Source organism: Emys orbicularis, chromosome 2 (genome assembly GCF_028017835.1).
Source record: "Emys orbicularis isolate rEmyOrb1 chromosome 2, rEmyOrb1.hap1, whole genome shotgun sequence".
Taxonomy (NCBI): domain Eukaryota; kingdom Metazoa; phylum Chordata; order Testudines; family Emydidae; genus Emys; species Emys orbicularis.
In genome coordinates, this window is record NC_088684.1 from 155,918,769 (window position 1) to 155,944,605 (window position 25,837).

General features: G+C 42.5%; 1 protein-coding gene across 1 annotated transcript in view; it reads right to left on the reverse strand.

Annotated features, from left to right (window-relative positions):
- Positions 1-25,837, reverse strand: part of FBXL7 (F-box and leucine rich repeat protein 7) — a 361,824-nt gene that overhangs the window by 258,999 nt on the left and 76,988 nt on the right. The window contains exon 2 of the mRNA XM_065400095.1: positions 6,960-7,049. Within this exon, the coding sequence (XP_065256167.1) occupies positions 6,960-7,049 (90 nt within the window). The remainder of the gene's footprint in view (positions 1-6,959; positions 7,050-25,837) is intronic.

The following is a 25,837-nucleotide window of genomic DNA, read 5'->3' on the forward strand; positions in this document are numbered from 1 at the left end:
TTAATTTGTCTCTATGGTTCATAAAAATTATCTGAAAGTTGGCTGCTTATGCCATTATTCATTGGAACCTTCTAAAACAAACACCACAAAATGTTTTAGATACAGCAAGGGAAAGGTACATGAAGTGTGTACGATTTCTAACTGGGAAAAATATGCAGAGAGTTGTTATGCATTAATGAGTTTAATAATTTAAAAAGTCCAAAAAAGCTTCATCATTTGAGCTGTAGGGTTACTTTTAAAGGACACCGGAAAATATATATACACTATAGTATCTTATCACATCACAAGCAGTGATCTGAAGCATAGAACAAAAAAGTTGGAGGGAAGTCACTTTCTTGGGATTCTAGGGAAAGCTACAAGCTTTGCTAAAATTAGTTCCTACGACTATCCTCTCCCCAGCTATTTTCAAGGACTCTTATTGCTATTTGGTTAAATAAGGGCTTGAATTGGATAGATAACTTTAGTACCTCAAGCATTTCCATAATCAAAAGACAAGTTACCCAAAGTATGTACCTGTATGCCTTTCCATATCCAAACAAACACTCATCATTTCTAACATTGGCTATCTACATTCAGAACAAAAACTAAGGGTATATCTACATTGCTGTTACACAACCACAGCTGGCCCATGCCAGTTAACTTGGGCTAATGGGACTCAGGCTGAGGGGCTGTTTAACTGCAGTGTAGACATCCAGGCTTGGGCTGTAGCCTGGGCTCTGGGACCCTGCGAGGTGGGAGGTTCCCAGAGTCTGGGCTCCAGCCTGAGCATCTATACCACAGTTAAACAGCCCCTTAGCCGGCGCTCCTTAGCCCGAGTCAGCTGGCATGGGCCAGGCACAGGTGTCTAATTGCAGTGTAGGTGAACCCTACCAGTCCCACTGACAGACACCTTTAGGAATGCATAAAACTCACAACCAAGTGGGACTCTCCCAATATTTCACATACTGTAGGACTTGATTGTCAAGTACTATAGTTCTTAGTCTGAAAAAGGGAGAAATGCCCATTCTACAGCCCTCATTTCTGCTGCAAACTCTGTGGGGCTAGGAACCTACATGTGAGGAGAGGGCAACAGCAAATTCCAGAGCAAGATTAATCACAGTCAATGTCAGCTTTTCAACCAGTATCTTCTGGTCTGTGTAACTCTCTGTGATAGCAGGAAAAGGGATAGCTGGGCGTAGGGACTTTGATAGCAACACTATTGGTTGAATCTCAACCAGATGCTTAAAACTCTCCATCAAAATGAAGAAGTCATCTGATAGTGCCTGGCATAACACCCATATTACAAATCACCTTTACAAACACCTTATAAAGCGCCTCTTTAAAAGTTATATTTCACATCACAGACACAGATATGCTTCCTAGAAGTGCAATCCAGTTTACCCAGGTAAGGGCAGATGATGAACCCAGAAACTGTACACTGCCAAAGAAAAGGCAGCAGTAAGTATTGGTCAGATCATGACTACCAGAGCCACAGCCCTCTAGCACTGCATACACAATACAGATGTCATTTTCAAAGAACTGCCACTTAATTGGTGTGACAAGTATGAATGGATGCTACAGAAGCAATTAGATTTTCACACTGAAACAGTGTGCAATTCAATCATAGCACACGTGAAACAGCACTGCAGGTAGCACCTCTAGAAACTCCTCTCTGCTCTTTTCATGTCCTCTTTTGTATGCACACATTCTCTGTAACGTAATGATCATTTTCAGCTACTGCACTGAAGGTAATTTGTGGAGAATACCATGGAGATGGATTCTTAAGAAAAATGTAGGCTCGAATTCAGAAGTTACCTCAAGAGAAAAATCTCCCCTTCTACCAAGTTGCTTGTATAAATCAGCTACAGTAAAGCCAAATGCAACTGAATATTGCAAAAATAATTATAATTAGAAGTCAATCTCAACTGGTCCTTCTAAGACAAACTTTTTTAAAAAATAATCACACTGCTATAGCATGGTTTTTGGTTCCTGAGACAGGACACAGGTGCAAAGCATTTCAGGGGTTAGCCCTTCCCTGAGAATATTTTTCTTTTCAGTCATGGACTTCAAAATTGGTTTTACCAGCCTGGAAAAAATAAGCCATTAATGTGTTTGCTGGAACTCACATAAACAGAAATGGTTGAAGGACTAAATAACACTGCCAGTAACACTGCTGCTTCCACATTACCAGGTAACTATCACAAAATACACACAGATCAAACAGCATTCATCTCCCATTGAAAACTGAATCAAGTTAATGTCACTGATCCAGGCTGAAAAACCAAACCAAAACAAAACTTCTTTTTTGTACAGGGTGCCCACTACAGCTGGATGCCCAGGGACAAGCAGTGCAAGAATATTACAATAGCCTCATATTAAGAGCCAAATTTTAAATGAGATGATTGTTCAGCCTAGACAATCTCTAGTAAACCGACAGTGTGGGTCTTAGAGCATTTAAACAATCCATGACAAAGAAGTTTCATCCTTTGGTTCCTAAAACAGAACCGAGGTAGGGAGACATAACATGTTCTTTAATTTCTTTAACTTTAATTGGTTAATGGGGAACAAATTTCAGCCAACCTCTGGTATTGGGAGGGAGGGAAGGAAATACAATAGGTGCAGAGTTAGACAGAGAATGGTGGCATACCAACAAGTGGAACTGTGCTACATTAAGCTGCGTGTATTCATGGCCTACAGTTATTCTGTTTCTGGATTAACAATACTGTGCCAATCCTACACAGAAAAGTGTTTAGGAGAGTGCCCAGGCATTTTCCCCCACCTTATACTCCTCATGCAAGGGGTGGGTTAAGTATAAGCTCTTGTGCTCAGAGACTGAGGACTAACTAGTATTGGCACTAGTCTGAAAAGGAAACAGGGAAGAGCTGGGGTCACGACTCCTTGCCCTTTGGTTCAGCAAGTGAAGCTGCTCAGCTATGGAGACTAAGGTATGCTGCACCCCTCTGAGTGGTGGAGCAGCAGCAGCAATCTTCCCAATGCACCTGGGAGCTTGGTATGCATTTTGTCTCACTGAGTCACAAAACCACCCATAGCTCCTACAGGTGTAGTGCAGCTGTGCCACCATCCCCCACCCTAGGACTGGGGCTTAAAAGCCACAATTTAGTCAGAGTTTTTCCAGATCTTGAGTGCAGTATATGACCTTAAGCCTCACCTTCAGCAGCCATTCACAACAATGGCAATTCCATTGATGTAAGCCATACGTCATTCCATCCGGGGTTTGAGATCTCATGAGGGTGAAAAAAAAGAAAGACTTCATTTTGAAACTGCTATCCATTTGCTGTCCTCATGCCGCGGTAGAATTACTATTACAGCACTAAATATCTGTACAGAGAACAGGTTTCAATGTTAATGTAGTACATAGGATTTAGACAGTATTTCCATTTTGTGGAACTGTCCATTTGATTTGATGGCAAGCTGATATGCTCTCAGGCTATTCTTGATGTTGCCTTGCCCCCTTATAGTGGTAGGGTCCAATTTGCCATTGCCCTGAACTGCCTATAGTCATTTGCACCACTGCAAGGCAGAAGTAAAGTGCTCACATTGCTCTGGTGTGAAGTACTACATGAGTTGTAGGGCAACAGTGAATCAGCCCCATAGATTTCCTTCCTAGCTGTTTCATGGAAATTCAGTGCTATAACTTCAGCAACAGCTTTGTACCAACAGCCTCAAAGGAAAGAAGGGAGAAAGAGCACACAGCACAACTGGAAAGAATTAGGGTCAGTTTGCAAAGCTGGAATTCAGTTTGGGAGGCAGGGTAAGAATAGAAGGCCTGCAACTTCACATACTTACGTTCCTGATTTCCTAACCCTACAGGGAGCATAGAATTTAGCTGCCACTAGAGACGCAATGGTATTTTTAAAAAGCAGTCATCCACTTATCTGGTGTAGCATGTTGCATACCGTTCAAGGTCAAGTGGAACAATTCTGTTGGCATCCTTTCATAACCTCCTCTCAACACACACATGCACATAGTCCATTCACAGGACGATTTATGGTACTGTGAACTGTGCCTACTAATAAGAGTAAAGGATAGAATTAGAGGTTCCCAGCTCTGCCATAGACTTACTGCGTGAGCTGGAAAAATCACTTGAAGCTCAGATACTATGGTGATGGGGGCCATGTAAAGTATAAAATACAGTCTTTGTTGTGGTAAGGACTACTACACCGATTCTATGGAAGACTGAAGCACCAAGTATTCTAAAGATAAATTGACTAACAATTGTAGAATGCTTTGTAAATAACAATAAAAAGGCACAACAACTACTACAGTTTGTACAGTGCCTGACAATGGGGTTCCATTCTTGGTTGGTCCCTAGGCACTATTGTACTAATTATTAATAATGAAATAATTGAAAGTGTTCTCACAACCTGGAACCTTAAGATTCCATTCAACCCGCAGGAAGGACGCATCTTGAGTCTCAACAGGACTATGTGCTATTCAGTTGAATTCACCCTACAGAACAGAAATGAGTTTTAAAAGGTCCTGAGACCTGAAACGGCAATTTCAGTGTTTTGAGGTCTACAGGATGAGTCCTTTAGCAGGGCACAACACTGGTATTTTGTGGGCTGACAATCACAAGGGAACAAGATATACAGGGAGATGAAAGCAGCACAGGCACACACACAAAATAAATAAGCAGAGGTGTCAGCATGCATTGCCTGTTGGGAAACACCTATGATGAGAGATAGGTTTACACAGTTTGAGGTAGTTTAAATAAGAAAACAAGATATAGAAAAAGCTATGAGACTCCATTACTCTGGACTCCTTCCAAACCTTCATGACAATTCAGGAAATTCATTTGTCCACTATTTTAGTTCTGCTGGGCCACAGTTTAACTCCACTTGCTGGTGTGCGCCTGATTACTATGCTGGCCCTGAAGTTTTCAGCATTATTGTATTAATCCACCACTATTTAAGGACTACTGTGTAAAGCTGATAGACTTCAATGAGAAAATTTACATCATACATTAGCTACACGTAATATTTTAAAAGTTATTTTGAAAATATGTGATGTTCCCCTGGTTATCCTTAAAGGAATTTTGATTACTGAACACTTCAGTGTTTGCAGCATTGATTAATTATTTCTTTATTTCCCTGGATTTAGTACAGCAGCATTCTCTAAGTGTTACCTTATACTTCATAAATTCAATTTTAGGATTTATCAACACAGTCTCAGCTATTCCACATTAGTCATTCTAGGCTCTCCTCCCTCCACCCAATGTAGACAAGCCCTTCATTTTTGCATCAAGGCATTTTTCTTGACAAAATTTCTCTAAGGTGAAACTGGAACCTTAAAGGTTACCACCCACCATGAGAGATAAAATCTATTGCTACTAGAAATAGGCCCAAAGCAGGATTTGGATCCAGACTGAAATTTCCCCAAAATTTCCTAGAATTTACACCCAGCTCTTGTTTTGGGACCATCTCCGGTAATTTGTATTTTGGGGTCAATCACTCTTAAGTAAATCTATTGACTTACAGTAAAACCTCAGAGTTATGAGCAGAAGTTACAAATTGACCAGTCAACCACACACTTCATTTGGAACTGGAAATACACAATCAGGCAGCAGCAGAAACAAACAAAAAAGGCAAATACAGTACTGTACAGTGTTAAATGTAAACTATTAAAAAAGGGGGGGAAGTTTAAAAAAAGATTTGACAAGCTAAGGAAACTTTCATTTAAATTAAGATGGCTAAAGGCAACATTTTTCTTCTGCATAGTAAAGTTTCAAGGCTGTATTAAGTCAATGTTCAGTTGTAAACTTTTGAAATAACAACCATAAGGTTTTGTTCAGAGTTACGAACATTTCAAAGTTACGAATATCCTCCATTCCTGAGGTGTTCGTAACTCTGAGGTTCTACCGTACTTACAGTTTAAAAGGTAAATAGCTGTAACCAGACAGCGTTGTTTTATTGAATCCACACTTTTGTTTGTTTTTTTAAACCATTAAGATGGGTCAGAAACGAAGGCAGGTTGAGAGTAATGACTGCTTGCAGCTTAATTTGTTATGACAGGAAAAACTTAAGAAATTAGAATAATCTGTTCACTAATTAACCAGATTACATACCATTAAGTGGACATCTTCATGTCTGAGTCATCAGCTAAACATACTGTCCAAAGATCAGATACTTTGCAGCCTGCATCATTAATCCTGACAGAGGAGTTTGGTGGTTCCCAATCAGCTACCAAGAGCATTATTGTAAGGTCTAGAGCCAATATTATTGCGTCCTAACAAAATACGTAACCAGCACCACTTTTCCCTGAATGCTCACCAGTTATGAGATGTATTTTATTAATTTCTCATTCCCAGCAGGAAATGATTGGTGGTTCCCCATACTATAGTTCCCTGAAATGCATTAATAAACCAGGGATTTCTACAAGGTGTTAATACAGACATAAAATCTTCCCTCTCCCCCTAAGACACCAAAAAAAGCCCATATCTTGAAGTTGACACATACCTTAATCACTCCAGGTGAAATACATCAGTCTGGCCAAATCATTGTCAACTCTCTAGGTCTATAACTGTATTTATTTTTGAATCCTTGGCACAAACTTCCAAGCACATCATTAAATATTTATCACATGGTATTCATAGTAGAGCAATAAAGTTAACTTAGAACTCCACCCACTGTGTTTTCATGAAGTATTTTCCTTGGAAATAAGCTTGAAGTCTGATCACATCGATCTTAATACACAACAACCACCTCCTGTAATAAATGTCTTGAACAAATTCCTTTCAGCGACTCCCTTGCACTTATGTTTTGCAGAACTGACTTAAACCCTTACACAATTAAAGCTAAAATCGTACAAATGAAGATGTCTGAAAGAGGAGTTTCATTTTAAATTTACAATGCTCCCAAGGAACCGTGGGGTAGGTTTGGGGAGGGGGAGTTAATCTTCTGAAAATCGCCAACATTACACATGGGGAGGGATAACCTAAATAATGAACACCAGGCATTTACCTTCACTGGTAGCCGCATTCTTCTGAGCTTTGGTCGGTGTGTGATCTGTACTTGAACTCACGTCGGATGAGATGCTTGAGCTGCCTTTGCCTACAGAAAAGGTGTGGGAGAGAAACAGCGTGAATATTAACAGCAGAGGAGAAGAATCCTCAATATCAGACCTTGGGACAATGCCAAGCTCAGTGGCTGATGTTCAGTTTGTACTGGGAAGGGGCAAGAAATAAATGCACTATAGCCTATAGAATAAGCATCCTTTTAATTAGGGTTGCAAGTCTTACCTGCTTTGGGGAGGCTCCCACTGCAGATTTTCACAGCTCCATAATGAATTTTAAATTTTAATTTGTCATTAGCAATTGCAAGAGAAGAACTGGACTTTCACCAAAGGTTACTAATGCAAAGGTAGCCCAGGTAAAGGAAAATAGGTATTGACCCTGCTTGGTGAACATGTGGATTGAATCAAAATTTCTAACAGACTGGTCTATATCTGACTATATCACTAAAAGCACAATAACCAGGGAGGGAGAATGCATGGTGTTGAAGTTAAGACCTTGCACTAAAACTCTGCCCAGCTCTGTCACTGACTTTCAATGCAACATTGGGCACCTGCCTTTATCATACTCACATTTCACAGATTAGTAAGTTGCTTAATTGTATCGCTGATTGACTACACTTATGGTTTGTTATGAAAAATGTTCAAGAGACCAAATAACCAAACTTAACCAAAATTTATTATCTAAAGTCAAAACTGTACAATACAAAAAGGAGATACACATACCCATTTTCCAGGAAGTAATTATCTCTCAGCATATTTACCTTACACAGAAGGTACACCTTCCCAAGACCATTTGTATTTGTAGGATGGCTCCTTACAAGTTAGAAATCATTTCATACATCACGTAAGATCCAACCCCCCAGTTTGTACCAGCACTTTAACGTGTGGGTCTGGATACTAGCCTTCCAGGTCCTGTTCTGTGAAGCTATCTTTGCAGAATATTAATGTATTTTGCCTTTGATCTGTTTACTATCCACTTAGGCCAAATGCTGAGTTGTCCTGTTTCAAGATATTGTGGGATATAGTAGTGAACAAGAGTGAACAGCATTGTGGGGAAAACAAGACAATTCAGTTGGCATAACACAGTGTTTCCCAAACTTGGGATGCCACTTGTTTAGGGAAAGCCCCTGCTCCAGGCCAATGGGAGCTGCAGGAAGCGGCGCGGGCAGCAGCGAACCGCAGCCAGTGGGAGCCGCGATCAGCTGGACCTGCAGACGCGGCAGGTAAACAAACCGACGCGGCCCGCCAGGGGCTTTCCGTAAACAAGCGGCGTCCCAAGTTTGGGAAACACTGGCATAACTGCTCAACATTCATACATACAATATTCATACTGTGCGCTTAATACATATTAATGTAGTGTAAGTAATGCCTATGGCATACATTGTTTGGTGTTCCCTGTTTGCCAGATTCTTACCTATCTTATGGGGTATGAGAGAATAAAATGTATTAACTATGAGGTGTGTAGATACTATAGTTATGTGAAGCCATATAAACACCTAGACAGACCACTTAACTTTGGAAACATTGTTGGCAGCCTCAACAATCAATTCGCACGGACACTGAACTATCTTCATCCAGAGGCATGGTCCCTCCAGAACAGGATTAAGGCACCTTTGCCAGCATCCCAGGCTTGATCTGTTCTGAAGATGTACATCCAGATGACTAGTTCACCCTCCTCCACATCCACTAAAACCACAGTTGTTAAATATTTCTTCAGTGTTGAACAACATACAAGGTAAAGAGTGTAGGTGAAAATTTATGGTTACTAACTTAACATTTACCAAACAGCAATATCATCTGTGAACCATTGGTATCTACATCAGAGGGTGAAGCTGTGGTATCTCAGATAGCACTCTGAGAAAACTGTTGCCAAAGACGGACATTTTGATGGCAACTATTGTACCTGGCAGCCTTATGATTCAATGGACTGTTAGCCAACAGAAAACAATTTCCAGAACACCTACAAATAAAAGGGTTAAATTGGCAGACAAAACTCCTCAAAATAGTTAATGTATTTCCTTTTCACATGGCTCAGAGTAATTAAAAAATTCAAGTCAATGGGTCATATCACCTAAACAGGAAAATAAATCAGCTACTGTTTCCTCTCACCTTGACATATTGCTTGAAGTGACACATTATTCTGGAACTAAGCACCATTTATCATTGCTTTCTCCTGCTTTTTACCACAAGCCAGGACAATGCAATGCTACTTTGCATCAGCTTTGTTCAAATCTCTTGCCACATTCCACTATACCAGTGGTTTTCAACCTGTGGTCTGTGGACCCCTGGAGGTCTGCAGACTACGTCTAAGATTTCCAAAGGGATCTGCACCTCCATTTGAAATTTTTTAGGGGTCCGCAAAATGAAAAAAAAAAAAAAAAAAAAAGTTGAAAGCCACTGCACTACACCAACACTCTTGGGTCCATCTGAACAGTTATGCTGTATTCTGATACAAAGTAAAAATACAGAAAGAAGCTAGGGTGGTGAGGAAAAATTACCAAGGCTAAGTACCTCAAGAGAGCTAGAATATACAAGATGGAGTGCTGTTTTGGGTTAACACCTTTCTAATTCCTGGTAACCAGACCCACGAGGCCCCACCCCAACTCTGCCTCTTCCCCCAGCCCTGCCCCCATCACTCACTGCTCCCTCCCCCTCACTCCCATCACTTGCTGGATCATCTCAAGGAGTCTGCCTGCAGGTAGGAGGTGGCCCCAACTGAGCGGGGGCTGGTGTGGGTTAATGATCCAGTGCCTCTCCCCACCCCGTGGTAACCGCGGTTTTGGTTCAGGTGCCATTTAGGGTTGCCAGGTCCCCTTTTTGACCAGACTTTCCAGTTGAAAACTGGGCACCTTGCAACCCTAAATGGCACCCAGACACAAAAGCCAAAAACCAGACTGTCCAGGTAAAAACCAGATGGGTGTCAAGCCTAGTGCTCTTACCTTGTTTTTTGTCCGAGGACCCAAAAGCAGGAGAAAGAGGTGCAATGGGAAAGATCTAGGCTTGTAAGAGGAGATAAGATTAGAGAGTGAAGGAAGATAAGAGGGGAGGGTTTTAAAATCGACAGTGTAGAATAGGGCGGTTACTTAAAAGAACAAACCAAATTTAAAAGCGAGGTTGACATAAAAAAAAAAGCAGAACTGAATCAGCACTATGGGGCCTGATTCAGTTTAGACTAGCATATCCTTACCCAGACTATATCTACATTATAGCAAAGACTTTTCCTGCAAGCACAGACTGGTACTCACACTTGTTATGTATTGCCAAAGAACAAGCGCTGACTTTTCTACAGCCACAACTGTGAGTAACAAAGATCAACCAATCAGCAATGCATTTGATAGTTCTAAGGAAATGAAGGCTGTACAATACAGTTACATTTAAGAAGTGTCCTAAATCCCAAGTATATTACAATTAACTACAGCTGAAGAATGTTAAGCAAAGCCGTTTAAAGTTATGGTGGGTTTTTTTTTTTTTAATAAAGTTACATTATATGCAGAAAACTAGCTGACACCATGTTTCTGTCACTTGAGTAAACCTATAATCATAGGAATGTTAGCAAGAGACTTTTCTGATCTGTTATTTCAATCAAGCATTCCTTGGGGTTCTGCATTAAAGTATGCCTGGTTTTCATAAATTTGGATGTAAGGAGGTCTGCTCTTTTAAACGTGCCACAGCAAAATGAGAATTTAACGTTTTTTTAATGGGAAATGACTGTTGAATATGCAAACCTAAGGGCCTTCTCAAACCAGGTACTGCCACTTATGCCTTAGGTCAGTCCCAGAGAAGCAGTCTCCACCATAAAATTGCTCAAGTTGATATGTTCCCTGATATGTGAGATGAGCTATGGAGTGGGGGTATATTAAGGGACCAGGAAGAATTAAAAAGAAACACTTGAGCTAGTCAGGGGGAGGTAACCAAAAGCTTTCATCAGAGCCCATATTCTCAAGGAGTCACCAGTTTGGTTCCTTTAAACTTAAAAGAATATTAAACCAAAAGTAACTTGGCTAGCGCATTGCTTCCACTGCTCTGATGCGGGGACAAGGAGAGAATGGAGGTATATGAAACTCATAGTCCTTCACAAGACCGTCCCAAGTTAATAGGCCAACCAGCTTAGGTGTCAGTGTTTGTGGTGGGAGAAATCAAGTTGTGCACAGAGTACAGAAGGTATAGGGTTGCCAAGTTTTGTTTTGGGGGTGAGGTGTTAGATTTTATTTTTAAACACAAGCTTCAGGAAGAGACCGGAAGGTTTGGGATTTGTCCTTGCTCGTGAAATAACTCAGTAGGTATTAGCCGCATAAGGCGTCAAATCACATCTAACACTGCACCCATATACTGGGCATTTCACCTCTAAAAGCAGAGCAGCATTTCCATAGAACATGGTCACATTCTGCTGCAGCATAGAAACGACAAGACTAAACAGATTAAGAGGATAGGATGGCAAGATCTGATTAACAGTACAATAGTCTTTGGAACCATTTCATCCAATGTGGTGAATTCTTTCACGGGGAAAGGAAATCAGTAACACAAACCATGGACAAGCCACACTTGCCAGCTGCATGCATGAAACAAACATACACTTGCATTGTTGGAGCACAAGGTCTTGTAGTGGGAGCGAAAGCTGTCAATAGTAGTAAATCTTCTGTCCCTCTACAGGCAAGCCACTGGAGCAGAAAACTGAGCAGCTAATGGCAATGTATTACTTAGGATAGTATGTTTCTGTAATGCTCTTGAAATCCCAGACTATATTACCCACTTTAAATGTACTTTTAACATTGACAAATTCCAATAGTGCATGTAATTTACAAATATTTGTTAACAGCTAAAAATATATATATATATATCCAATTATACAGAATGATTGTAGCCAGACACCAATTTTGCCACATTATTGTTCTGTTAATATTTTATAATTATTTCCCACAAAATGGAGCCATTTCAGCAGAAAAGATGATGCCCCAACCCCAGATAGCCAATAGTCTAGTGCTTACGGAACTCACCAGGGCTGTAGGAGACCTGGTTCAAGTCCCTGCTCCAGATCAGGTATTTGAACCCAGGTCTCCCTCATCCCAAGTGAGTCCATAATCCTGGGCTTTGGGGTATAAGGGGGCCACCACTGCCTCTTCCACTTGGCGAATGGCAGCTAAGTCTCCTTTTGACTTTAGAGCCCCACCAAAAATGTTTTGGTCCAAACTGTTCAGTGAATGAGGACACTAATTTACAATTCGTTTTGCAGCAATTGAAATTGCAGTTTTCAGCAAATATGCTATTAATCTGAAAATTTTTGCCCATCTCCACTCACCCCAATAATTTTGCCATTCAGTGTCTTGTAGGCAATGCTGGCTTGAGTTCTTGCTTCGCTAAGCAAATTAGAAAAAGGTCTGTCCCTCCCAAATAAACAGCCAATAAACATTTTGCTGCTCCTAATATTTTGGTGCCTTAGGCAGCTGCCTCGCTCTGCCTCTGAGAAAACCGACCCTGCTTATAAGCCTGGACTGGTAATGAGCAGCAGCAGCCACCACATGCCAACAATCATAAATTGCATGTATTGATTTAAAAACCAGAAACGAAACCAAACAAAAGACAGTAAAAGTCCTACAGTCCATAATAAATTATTTCAAAAGCAGCATTGGGAGGAGTCTATAACCACAGAGAATTTCAATGAAACAGACAGCAAGCAAAAGCAGATTCTTACATGATGCCCTATCCCTCTCTCAATTAAAAATACATATTGCATTAAGAGGAACCTTTTGATATTTCAACATAAATATCCCACTGCCACAGACACCGCCAGATTGTTACAGACCCTTACACAGGTTTAGAGGGGGAAGCACACCATGAGTGCAGCCTGCACAAGAGCATGACAAGTTGAGGAAATCTATCCAGTAACAGGAGACAACTAATTCCACACTTCTTAGTAAGAGAAAGGTGTGCTATTATCATCCACCGGGGGGAAATATTGATGTTTAACAAAAATACAGGATACTTTAAACAAAAAAAGGAGTTAAGATAAACAGGAAGATGACTGGATATCTGGCTCATTTTGGAATGACAAGTGATCAGAGGTTTGATGTTTTCAAGCCAATAAGAATAGGCTTTAAGATTACTATCGGACAAATTAGGACCTATTTTACAAAACTGTGCAGGGAAATATGGGGACGGGTGTATGTTATGTGCACCACAGGTAGAAGTGAAGGGAGACAGCAGCTTCCAGAGGAGCATTATTCCCCCTCCCACACAGGTGGGCAAAGAGGGGATTGAACTTTAGGGAAATAGTTTCAGGCCCCCTCCACACCACAAAAAAAAAAAAAGTGCATTTTCCAGTGAAAAACCATCAAAAAAGTTGCCAAGCTCTACTGGTAACTGGAGTCCAGATCATAGGACGCTAGACTCTCTGGAAAAGATGTGATTTATAACACTGCAAACAAGGAACTGTTATCTATATCTTTAGCATAGATTTGAATTTTCCTTGTCTGATCTACCTAATAGTATGAACCATGATGCTTACCTGTAAATGCCACTTTCCTTTCTCCTAGATCAACATGCATTCATTGATCTTTCCCCAAATGCAGCTTAATTTTTCCTCTTAACTCTTCAAAATATGGTTTTTAAGGCATGGTATATATATCTGATACATCAAGAAGGTATGAAATAATAAAACTTAAAACCTATAGGACATACAGCAAACAAATGTCTTTTCCACCTCTCATTTCTAATGATACACATTAAACTGATCAGTCTTTCAGTCTTTAAAAACTCTCTGGTATCTTCTTGCACAGAGCGCTGCCCTACATGGGTGCTTTACTTTTAGAAGTGTTATTTTTATAAGTTTCTTTACAGTAACTGACAACCCACTGTAGTAGCTAGATTTGAAGGAATATCTGGCTTCTATTTCTACAGAAAATGTACTTTGAATAAATGAATAAGTACAGTAAAACTGGTGTTGGAAAACACACCACTATCTTTTTCTAATATCAAAACAAAAACAACCACTTTGCCTTTATGCCAAGGAGATTATATACTACAGAATTGGCTGGGTTACATTCCCTAACTCTATTGCTTATTAGACTTCTACTTAATAAATGAGGTGCCTCTAATTCTTTTCTTGAAGTATCTGACCTATCTTGAACGTACCTGAATTAAAGAGTAATATTTACACATTCATCTATGTATAAAAAATATACAGAAGTTCAGTTTCAGTAATATTTCAAAACAGAGCTTTCATTTGTTCCTTCCCAACACGCACATGTCCCTTCTGTATCCTTTATAAAGAATGAACCTTTAAATTTTTTATCCCGCTTTGAATGTTTATTGATTGATCCCACATCCTCATAATATTTATTGATTACCATAAATTCTTCCCAAATTTGGCAACACAGAAGATTCTATTTGATTATGATATTGGCACAATTCACAACAGATCCAAACAAATGCTTTAAACAGACCCTAAAGGAGTGTACTCATTATACCTAAACAACAAAGACTAAATGGTTTCAGTCCAGAAGGCATCATAGCATACTTACACTTTAAAGAATCGAAAGAAACCAAGATGTACAAAAAGTTAGTGGACCACCTTAGAAGGCCACAAATTAGACGACACTGTTTCAGTAGCAATAGGAACCTGAAATTTAGGGAACTAAACCAAATTTTTATACCCATCCTTTAAATATGGATATTCATCCAAGTAATTACATAGTCCCTTTCTGTGACCAAAAATAAGGTTTGTGCCTGCCCATCAACCATATGTGGCAATGCTGGTGTCCATAACCAAACTTCTAATCATTAATATGAATAATTTGCACCAATTATTTCTTAATTCCTACATGTCAACGTTGTCTAATTGCTGCTTAGTTACCACATTGCAATATGGAGGTTTGGGGGGGCTTTGGCAAAATGACTTCTGCAATTTTGTGCTTGCCCCTGAGCTTGTGACATCACTTGTTCATTACACAGAATGAGAAAGCAGAAATCATGGCCTGGAGTTACACTCTCAGGCGAGGATTATTTCATCTAAAAACCCAGCCTTAGTATGACTAAGATCCAGTCTCTCACACTAGTCCTCGTAGTAATAAATAGGCCTCTTATTATAGCAAAGCCAGAAATCCCAATTATTTGTGTTCTCCTACTTAAACCTTATTAAACTATAAGTATTATACCCCATAGTGGCACTATACTTACAGCAAGTTAAGTTTATACATGAGACAGGATCATAAATCAACACTCCTAACCCTAAGACAAAACAGGTGAAATACAAAGGAGGAGGAAATCAGAACAAAAACCAGACTTGAGGACAAGCTAAGATCAAACTAATTGCTTCTGTAATTAAAAAAAAAAAAATCTAGGAAATTTACGAAGTATTTCTGAAGAGTGCTCAAAACTTCAACCTAAGAAAGAATGCTAATTAAATAATTTGTTAGTATATTAGGATGGGTCCAGCTATAGAAGTGATCAAATTAATCTAATTGGAGATGAATTCATGAATGATTTGTTTCAGAGACAACACCAGATCAGATTTGTATTTATGAAGTTTCGTTTGCTGACCCTTTTTGAGTATTTGGCACCAGAGGGCAAGTTTTCCTACACAAAGTTTCCAAGATTTGGTAAATCTTCATTGTAGATCAAAAGCTGAAGTTCTTACTCAGTCATGACTACCACTTTGAGGGCTTCTGGATTTGGCCTTTAAATGGTATTAAGATACATGTTACAGGAAATTACAAAACTGATCTATGACTTTACCCCTCTCCTTGTTCTGGCTTTTTTTTTTTTTTTTTTTTTCTTTCAGTCACTGCTTTTTATATCACATTGGGCTTTGAATTTGTTACATTTGTTGTATATATGAGAGGTCACAAGTGACATTGTGAATTTGTACTGTGACTCATACTAAGAATATAATACACAGATGCTACAGTGTATACCCTGGAGGTTCTAAGAATATAATGTATGGGCTACTGGTGCCCTGGTGAGAGCGAGATGGTCACATGATGCTGGCTCATTACCATCTGGTAAATCAGTTAATACAACTACAAGTACATTAAATACTTTCCTAGTATTACTTTCCCATATAAGAAGTTACTGTAGTTGCCACAGGGGTATTGTGTAATCAAGAATGAGAAGGGAGATGGTCACAGAAATCATGAATACTGAGAGGTTTCCACAATACAATCGGTATTATAATATGGTCCACATGGCAAAAGTGTTACAGAATCCTTGGTATGTGCCTTACTATTTGATTTAAATAAAGTATTAATTATGAGAAACACAGTAAGAACTGCTGTTGAAGTCTACAGATGGTTGATTGGTGCTCATTTTCCCTTTTCACGGATCATGCTTTGGCACTTTCTGCCTCAATTCAGTAATTTTCAAAAAGCCCAGTCTCTTACACCATCGTAGCCAACATCAACTTCAACAGTTCATAACTGAGCTCACGTGGCAGCATTTAGATTAACAGGATTTGTGTGGAATAAGTGAGATCTGAATTGTATTGAGCCTTGCTTGGACAGATGGTTCCTTTGATAATTAGACGCATTGCCCACTCTCTCATAGAAAAAACAAACAAAAAACAGGATAAACAATAAGCACAGTGACAAAAACTAGGGCCAGTTTTCAAGATGTTCCAAATCTAAGATCTTTGGATGGGGTATCTGCTCAGATGCCATCTAGTCCTCCTTTTTTGCTACATTTATTTGTAAAACTTCCAATAGAACTGTTGAAATTTTAACTGCCACTTATTTAACTCCTTCGCCCTAGGGACCAATTAGCAAAGTGGAGTGATGAGTGGTGGAAATGATAACTGAGTGATGCAGCCTTGCATGCAACAGACAAGTGTGTCAAAAAAAAAAAATCATGTTGTAATCAAAGATAATAGGTGCAGAACACAACAGGAAAATAAAGAATGGAATCCATAATATCAGAACAGAGTGTACAAACAGGGCAGAGTGAGAAAAAGCATGGGTGTGTTTCATCACCAAGAAAAGAACAGAATGTATAGATGAGGAAAAAGCAGATCCCATTACAGGAGAAGAGTAGAACCATAAAAGCAAAGAAAATCAAAAGATCAAGACAAAATAGGATATGAAAAGGTAAATTAACACTGGGAAAAGTGAAGTAATGGTACAAAAAGAGAAAGTGAGATTAAAGCCAGAGTAGCAGAAACTGCTACAAACATACTTTAAGTAAAAGTCCGTAGGAACAGATACTCATGAATGACAAGGGTTTCATCCTGATATGTAAGAGAAATAAAAACAGCCCTAAGGTCATAAATACCATGAGAACTTCTCTCTTGTAAATGGATGCCTGAAAGGTCATAGGAGAGCATTCCATTTTCCTCCATAGTTCACTTCCCTTGACTGCATCCTGTAACTGTAATTCTGTTTTGTGATTGCCTCCTCAATATCTGCCCTTTAGGAGGCAGACAAGTATGGTTCTGTCACATTTACAAACCTAGGCTATTTGTAAGTGAATGGGCCTTCTAAAGAAACACATTTAAAGAACTCTGTGGCTCTGAGTCAAGGGATACATACAAAACACCCCCAAAACCTGCTTGATAGGTTTAATATCCCCAAAACCTTGCCTTTGATAAAGTCAGTCAACAGGGTAGAAAGCCTCAGATGTGGAAACAGATGCCAGCTGATCAGTACTGAAATGAAAAACAAAGCCTTCTGCTATGTCTATGCTAAAAATGCTACAGAGGTACGGCTGCAGCGCTTCAGTGCAGACAATTACTACAGCAACAGGAGGGGTTCTCCTGGCACTGTGGGTAATTCACCTCACCGAGAGGCAGTAGCTAGGCCGATAGAAGACTTCTTCCATCAACCTAGTGCTGTCGATGCCAGGGGTTAGGTCAGTTTAAGTAGGTCTCTCAGGGACGTGGATTTTTCATACCCCCGACAGACATAGGTATGCCAATATAACTTTTCAGTGTAGACCAGCCTTTATTCTCTTTGCAACACAGCACAGAAAGGAGCAAACACACAGAAATGAAGCCACTGGGAGTGGCTAAAGACAACATGGAGCTGTGAGGCAGAGGCATTGTGTCCATAAAAGGAACAAGTGCAGCACTCCAGAAGAGGGAATGAACTCAAAGGATGACAGGTAGGGGAAAAGTATCAGAGGGGTAGCCGTGTTAGTCTGGATCTGTAAAAAGCAACAGAGAGTCCTGTGGCACCTTTAAGACTAACAGATGTATTGGAGCATGAGCTTTCGTGGGTGAATGCCCACTTCGTCGGATGCATCCGACGAAGTGGGCATTCACCCACGAAAGCTTATGCTCCAATACATCTGTTAGTCTTAAAGGTGCCACAGGTAGAGGAAAGAAAGTCTAGGTCTCCTCAATTATGGTGGGGGGGGGAGGGGAGATCTACTCCATGCATATTTTTGCAGGTCATAATAACTAAGGCCCCAAAGTTATGAGTTATTACTGTTTAAGAATTGCCCAGGCATCAAGGCCTTTTATGATAGCTATAGCCTAATTTGTCTTATGCAAGCTGGAATAAGATGCACAAACACTGGAAAATTCCAGCCCCAATTGTGATAATTCAAAAGTTACACCTCATTCCCTGGTTAGATGGTGGGAGAGATGAACTCTTATATTGATTGGACGTTTCAGATCTTTGGAAGTGTGGGTCACCATCTGATCGGTTCATGCCAGCACCACCACAGACAGGAACCAAATTGGACCACCCAGCAGAAACGGGATAAAGTGGCCTGTCTCCTTCAGCACATCTTTCAGCACACTCCTTTCACTTCCTGAAAGCCAAAGACGTGTGCAAGGGAGAAGATGGAGGTACTTGGCCAGCTACCTGGGAGTCCTCCTATCAAGATCAAGAACTTAACTCAGATAGACACCTTTAACTGTCTGCTTCTATTTTCCAGCAATTTGGGTTGCCCACTAGCACACCAGGAAGAGACTATAGTCATGTCTGTCCTTCACTCCTCCTGTGTTTGCAGTATCAACTCCTGCTGGGAACAGTAACTGAGCTGAAAGTGGACAGCTGAGCAAAGATCTGGTGATTAGACAGACAGACCTGCTCTTGGGTAATAACCCAAATCAATCAGTTGACTTCTTCCTGGAACCTGGTACTCAGTGAAAAAGTGTACATGCTTGTGTATATGCTTTACAGATAGTCAAAGTAGGTGTGTCCCTATCGCGTAATAGATTCTGTGACATTGCACCCCATAATGCTTTATAGAAATATGCTTATGAGTGTAAATATGACATAACTGGAATATGTTTTATGCTAGATATGCCATGTAACATCTTTTCAAAGGTTATGAGCTATTGAATATATTCATCCTATTTGTATGCATGTATCCTTTTTTTGTCTGAAGTTATGAGTGTTGGCTCTATGTTTCTATTTAAAGTGTTTGCTGTAGGAAGCACATAAGGCAGATTTGGTCAACATAGTGTGAAGGGGTTATTCAAGTAATTGGGAGTACTTAACAATGGACTTTGGGAGATGCCAATCCACATCTGAGCTTTCCTGGGAACGTTCAAACTAACATGTAAACAATGGCGTCGGCCTGCAAAAAGCTGAATCATCCATAGACATGTGACTTGCCCAGGTAGCTACAGACTCCATCTTGTTGCTGTGATCTTGCACAGGAGAACAAAGGGGTTTCCGCCCACAAGAGAGAATATAAAAAACCCTGGAAACCCCTCCATTTTGTCTTCAGCTGGCTCAAAAGATACCCTCTCCACCCCAAAGAGATGCCTGAAAGAAACTCGAACAAAGGACAGTAACTAAGGGGGTGTGAGTGATTGCTGGACCCAGACTAGGAAGTCTAGTCTGTGAAAGAAGCTTATTGGAACATCTCTGAGGGTGAGATTTACCGGCATTTAGTTTCCTACTGTATTATGCTTAGACTTGCGTGTTTTTGTTTTATTTTGCTTTGTAATTTACTTCGTTCTGTCTGTTATTACTTGGAACCACTTAAATCCTACTTTTTATATTTAATAAAATCACTTTTTGCTTATTAATTAACCCAGAGCAAGTATTAATACCAGGGGAGCAAACAGCTGCGCATCTCTCTCTCTCTATCAGTGTTATAGACGGCAGACAATTTATGAGTTTACTCTGTAGAAGCTTTATACAGAGTAAAACGGATTTATTTGGGTTTTGGATCCCATTGGGAACTAGGTGTCTGGGTGCTAGAGACAGTAGCATTTCTTAAGCTGTTTTCAGTTAAGCCTGCAGCTTTTGTGGGACCTGGTTCAGACCTGGATCTGTGTTTGCAGCAGGCTAGCGTGTCTGGCTCAACAAGACAGAGTACTGAAGCCCCAGCTGCCAGGGAAAACTGGCTCAGAGGTAGTCTCAGCACATCAGGTGGCAGTCCCAAGGTGGTCTCGGTCACCCAGCCCGTCACAGGTTCCAATGCAGACTGTCGTGAAGTAGCTTCGAAACTGAACAAAGTTACTGTTGTAGATTGTGAAGCACTGTACATGGGTCTACCATAGTTAATGGTTTCATACTGCCTTCCAAGCTCTAGCTGTGTACAGACAAAAAGTGAGACCAAGTGGGCAAGCCTCTTGAATTGCACTCAGTCCATACAGTTTGTCATAAATACAGGAGTTCATGTTTTAGAGAGTTAGGAGCATTAATCAGATCCCAGGGCTAATATAATTCATGGGGAAGTAAGTTAAAGGGTTGACTACTATAGATTCATTGGCAAGAAGACCTTGGTGAATTGGTGTGTAAGTAATAGATTGAGTTGTCTGGTGCTCTAGCTTTGGATTGTTTTTGCTCTTGTGTTAGCACATCACCAGAATTGATAACCAACTGTCACAAATGAGGCCCTATTCTGAGGAACTTAAAAAAAAAAAAACCCTAAACAAAAGTCATCTTCCCAGAATAGTGGTGGCTAAGTATAAGGCTATGTCTACACTACGAGAGTACTTCGATTTTAGTTAATTCGAATATGTGGAATCGATATTACAAAGTCGAACGTGTGTGTCCACACTAAGGACAGTAATTCGACTTTGTGAGACTTTGTGAGTCCACACTAACGGGGCAAGCGTCGACATTGGAAGCGGTGCACTGTGGGCAGCTATCCCACAGTTCCCGCAGTCCCCGCTGCCCATTGGAATTCTGGGTCGAGCCGCCAATGCCTTCTGGGTAAAAAAAAAGGGTAGAGGGTGCTTTTGGATAATTGTCGTCATCCGTTCGTCACTACCGCCCTCCCTCCCTCCCTGAAAGCGCCGGCGGGAAATCAGTTCGCGCACTTTTCTGATTACTGACAGTGCGGACGCCACAGCAGTGCGAGCATGGATCCCACTGCGACCATCGCTGCAGTTGTGGCAGTTCTCAACGCCTCGCAGCTTCTCATCCACCTTTACCAGAGGCAGCTGCAGAGAAATCAGGAGAGGAGGCTACGGCACCACCGTGAGGGCATGAAGTCGGAGAGCAGCTCCGACCTCTCAGAAAACAGGAGACCCAGCGCCCAGGACATCTCGGTGTCACTGGGTCTTGTGGATACTGTGGAACGGCGATTCTGGGCCCTGGAAACAAGCACGGACTGGTGGGACCGCATAGTGCTGCAGGTCTGGGATGAATCCCAGTGGCTGCGAAACTTTCGCATGCGGAAGGGGACTTTCCTAGAACTGTGTGAGTTGCTGTCCCCTGCCCTGAAGCGAAAGGACACCCGGATGCGAGCAGCCCTGACTGTCCAGAAGCGAGTGGCCATAGCCCTCTGGAAGCTTGCAACGCCAGACAGCTACCAGTCAGTCGCGAACCACTTTGGTGTGGGCAAGTCTACCGTGGGGGTTGCTGTCATGCAAGTAGCCAAGGCAATCGTCAAGGTACTGCTATCAAAGGTAGTGACCCTGGGAAACGTGGAGCTCATCAGAGATGGCTTTGCCGAGATGGGATTCCCAAACTGCGGTGGGGCTATAGATGGGACTCACATCCCTATCCTGGGACCGGACCACCAGACCAGCCAGTACATAAACAGAAAGGGATAATTTTCTATGGTGCTGCAAGCACTGGTGGACCACAGGGGACGTTTTACAAATATCAACGTTGGATGGCCTGGCAAGGTTCATGACGCTCGTGTTTTCAGGAACTCTGGTCTGTTTAGACGGCTGCAGGAAGGTCTTTACTTCCCGGACCACAAAATAACTCTTGGGGATGTGGAGATGCCTACTGTGATCCTCGGGGACCCTGCATACCCGCTAATGCCCTGGCTCATGAAGCCCTACACTGGCGCACTGGACTCAGGGAAAGAACTCTTCAACTACCGGCTGAGCAAGTGCAGAATGGTGGTGGAGTGTGCTTTTGGCCGTCTCAAGGGGAGATGGAGAAGCTTACTCACTCGCTGTGATCTCAGCGAAACCAATATCCCCATTGTGATAGCTGCTTGCTGTGTGCTCCACAATCTGTGTGAGAGCAAGGGGGAGACCTTTATGGCGGGGTGGGAGGTTGAGGCAAATAGCCTGGCTTCTGATTACGCCCAGCCAGACAGCCGGGCGATTAGAAGATCCCAGCGGGACGCGCTGTGCATCAGGGAGGCTTTGAAAGCCAGGTTCCTGACTGAGCAGGGTCTCCAGTGACTGTTTAGTTTGTGGACACAGATGCTGAACCTGCCCCCGTTTCTTTACCCAGTTACTGTTGACTATCCTTCCAAGTTACATACCCCCTTCACCACCTTCCCAACAAATAAAATCTGTTCCGTTTTGTTAATGAACAAGGTTCTCTTTCTTACTGTTTTTGCGGGAATGTTTTAAACCGGGGACGCAGACTGTGGCGGGGGGCGGGTTTAGTGTTTTGATGCAAATGATGCTTCTAAACTCCGGGAATGACAGGCTCCGCAGTGCTGGATTGGTTGTTTCAACGGAGCCTGCCAGCAGTCCTGGGCGGGACTGCGTGTATGTGTCGGCCAAGTGACTTTCTGGCAGGGGGCGGAGGGTTACAGACCCCCTGCTGCGTGGCTCTGTGATCCAGGATAAGGACCGCGGCATAAGATCTGTAACTGCCCTCCCCCGCCACAAAGTCACAGATCAACCCCCCCCGCCCCCCAGAACATGAAAACCACCTCCCAGACTGACCAGGGTAACTGGTGACTGCACTGTGTATGTGTCCTGATGCTGGACCTGCCCCCGCCTCTGTAGCCTGCTAAAGGTGACTGTCCTGTCCAAGTAACAAACCCCTTCCCCCCCTTCAGACAGAATCCCCTCTAAAAGACACTCTCAGAAACAGTACTTAACAGAAACAGATGTTTTATTATGAACCGCACATGAAAAGGGGGGGGAGGAAACTTGGACGGGGGCTTGTGTGAGATGGGTAGGAAAGGACTTTTCAAACTTTGTGGAACGAGAGCCTTCTATTGCTGCAGCAGTCTGCAGGGGCTGACTGAAAGTTTTAACGGCCCTTGCCGCCCCTCCATCTTTGGACTTTTGGTGAGGGGGGTGTGGGACTTGGTGGCGGGGGAGGGCGGTTAGAGATAGACTGCAGCAGGGCTCTGTCCTCCTGCCTCCGGTCTTGCAGAACATCCACTAGGCGCCGGAGCATCTCCGTTTGCTCCCTCATTAGTCCAAGCAGGGTTTGAGTAGCCTGCTGGTCTTCCTGGTGCCACCTCTCCTCCCGTTCCATGACTGCTCGGTGCATTTGTGACAAGTTCTCCCTCCACTGTGTCGTCTGGGCTGCCTGCTCTCGTGAGCAGTCCATAGGTTCATAGAACATGTCCTCACGCGTCTTCTTCTTCCTCCTCCTAATCTGCCCTAGCCTCTGGGAGTGTGATGCCAGGCTGGGTTGGGAGACAGTCGCAGATGTGTCTGTTGGAATGGGAAAAAGGGAGTGAATTCCTGAGACAGATAAATGAAGTTGCTAACAAAGAACATAGTCTTTCTCTGTGAACAACACCATGCACTGCACCTTTCACATGCGCACTCAGGACAAGGTCGAATTTTCGGCCCTCGCCTTCAGTGCCTGGGGTCTTGCAGTTGCGATCTGAGAAGCGTGGCAGGACACCTCTACTTTTGTTGCAGGAAAACATGGTAAGCCGTAGACTTGTGGCAGCTTAAAAATTTAATAGTAGCACTGGGCTCCTTTCGCACTGAAAGCAAGGCCACTCTCTGCTGGCAGCAATCAGGGAAGCATGAGCTCTGCCCCTGTCCCACCACCTCGCGGCTGTCCCAGGGAAAGATCCCTGTATGCTGCCCCTCTGCCGCCTCCACCGCGTGGCTGTAAAGCAGTCCCAATACTAACATTCCCCTCCCTAATTTAAAGCAGGGCGTCATGTGTGACATAACGCTGATGAGGATCTCGGAGAGCGAGAGGGGACGGATGCTTCGGGAGAGCATGCAGAAGCCAGGGCCGTATGCCGCCATGCTCTGCCGTGCTATGATCCCGGACTACTTAATAGAGTCATGGCGTGGGAACGTGTCTTACCACGGTGGACCGAACAAGATCGCCCTGCCACGGAACCTGATGCGCATGCTTGAGCGGTACCTCCAGGAGAGCTATGCTGAGCTCTCCCAGGAGGACTCTCTGTCAATTCCCGGACATATTGACCGTCTTTTCGTGTAACTGTACTGGAAGGGACTACAGAGTGGAGCGTCCTGTGGTTGCCTAATCATGAAAATCCGGACATTATTTGATTTTTTATAAATAGTTGGGACTAAATAGTTGCCTAAGGCAAAGAAATCATGAACACCCAATTGCTGATATAGTTAATATTCCTGTTGTGTTATAAATAAAAGTTTCTATGTTTAAATGAGTGAATGAAAACCCCATTGTTAACAATATAAATATTCCAGTTATGTTAAAATTACATGTTTAGATATTTAAAGCACTCACTGCTTGATCCTTCCCCTGATTCGGTGTCCGGGGTAACGGATGGGGACGGTTGGTAGGGGATCTCGGTAAGGGTGATGAAGAGCTCCTGGCTGTCGGGGAAATCAGCGGTGCAAGCGCTGTCGACTGCCTCGTCCTCCTCATCTCCTTCCTCATCTTCCCCGTCCGCTAACATTTCCGACGAGGAACCGGCCGTGGACAATATCCCATCCTCAGAGTCCACGGTCAGTGGTGGGGTAGTGGTGGCGGCCGCACCTAGGATGGAATGCAGTGCCTCGTAGAAACGGGATGTGTGGGGCTGGGATCCGGAGCGTCCGTTTGCCTCTTTGGTTTTTTGGTAGCCTTGTCTCAGCTCCTTGATTTTCACGCGGCACTGCGTTGCATCCCGGCTGTAACCTCTCTCTGCCATGGCTTTAGAGATCTTCTCGTAGATCTTTGCATTCCTTCTTTTGGAGCGCAGCTCTGAAAGCACGGACTCATCGCCCCACACAGCGATGAGATCCAAGACTTCCCGATCAGTCCATGCTGGGGCCCTCTTTCTATTAGATTGCACGGCCATCTCTGCTGGAGAGCTCTGCATCGTTGCCAGTGCTGCTGAGCTCTCCACGCTGTCCTAACAGAAAATGAGATTCAAACTGCCCAGACAGGAAAAGGAATTCAAATTTTCCCGGGGCTTTTCCTGTGTGGCTGGTCAGAGCATCCGAGCTCGAACTGCTGTCCAGAGCGTCAACAGAGTGGTGCACTGTGGGATAGCTCCCGGAGCTATTACCGTCGATTTCCATCCACACCTAGCCTAATTCGATATTGCCATTTCGAATTTAGCGCTACTCCTCTCGTTTTCGAGGAGTACAGAAGTCGAATTTAAGAGAGCTCTATGTCGAACTAAATAGCTTCGTGGTGTGGACGGGTGCAGGGTTAATTCGATGTAACGGCGCTAAATTCAACATAAACTCCTAGTGTAGACCAGGCCTAAGTGTCATTTTCTATTGTGGTTGTGTTATTTGACTCTTAAGACCTGGATGGACTGACCAATTTTCTAGTTTGTT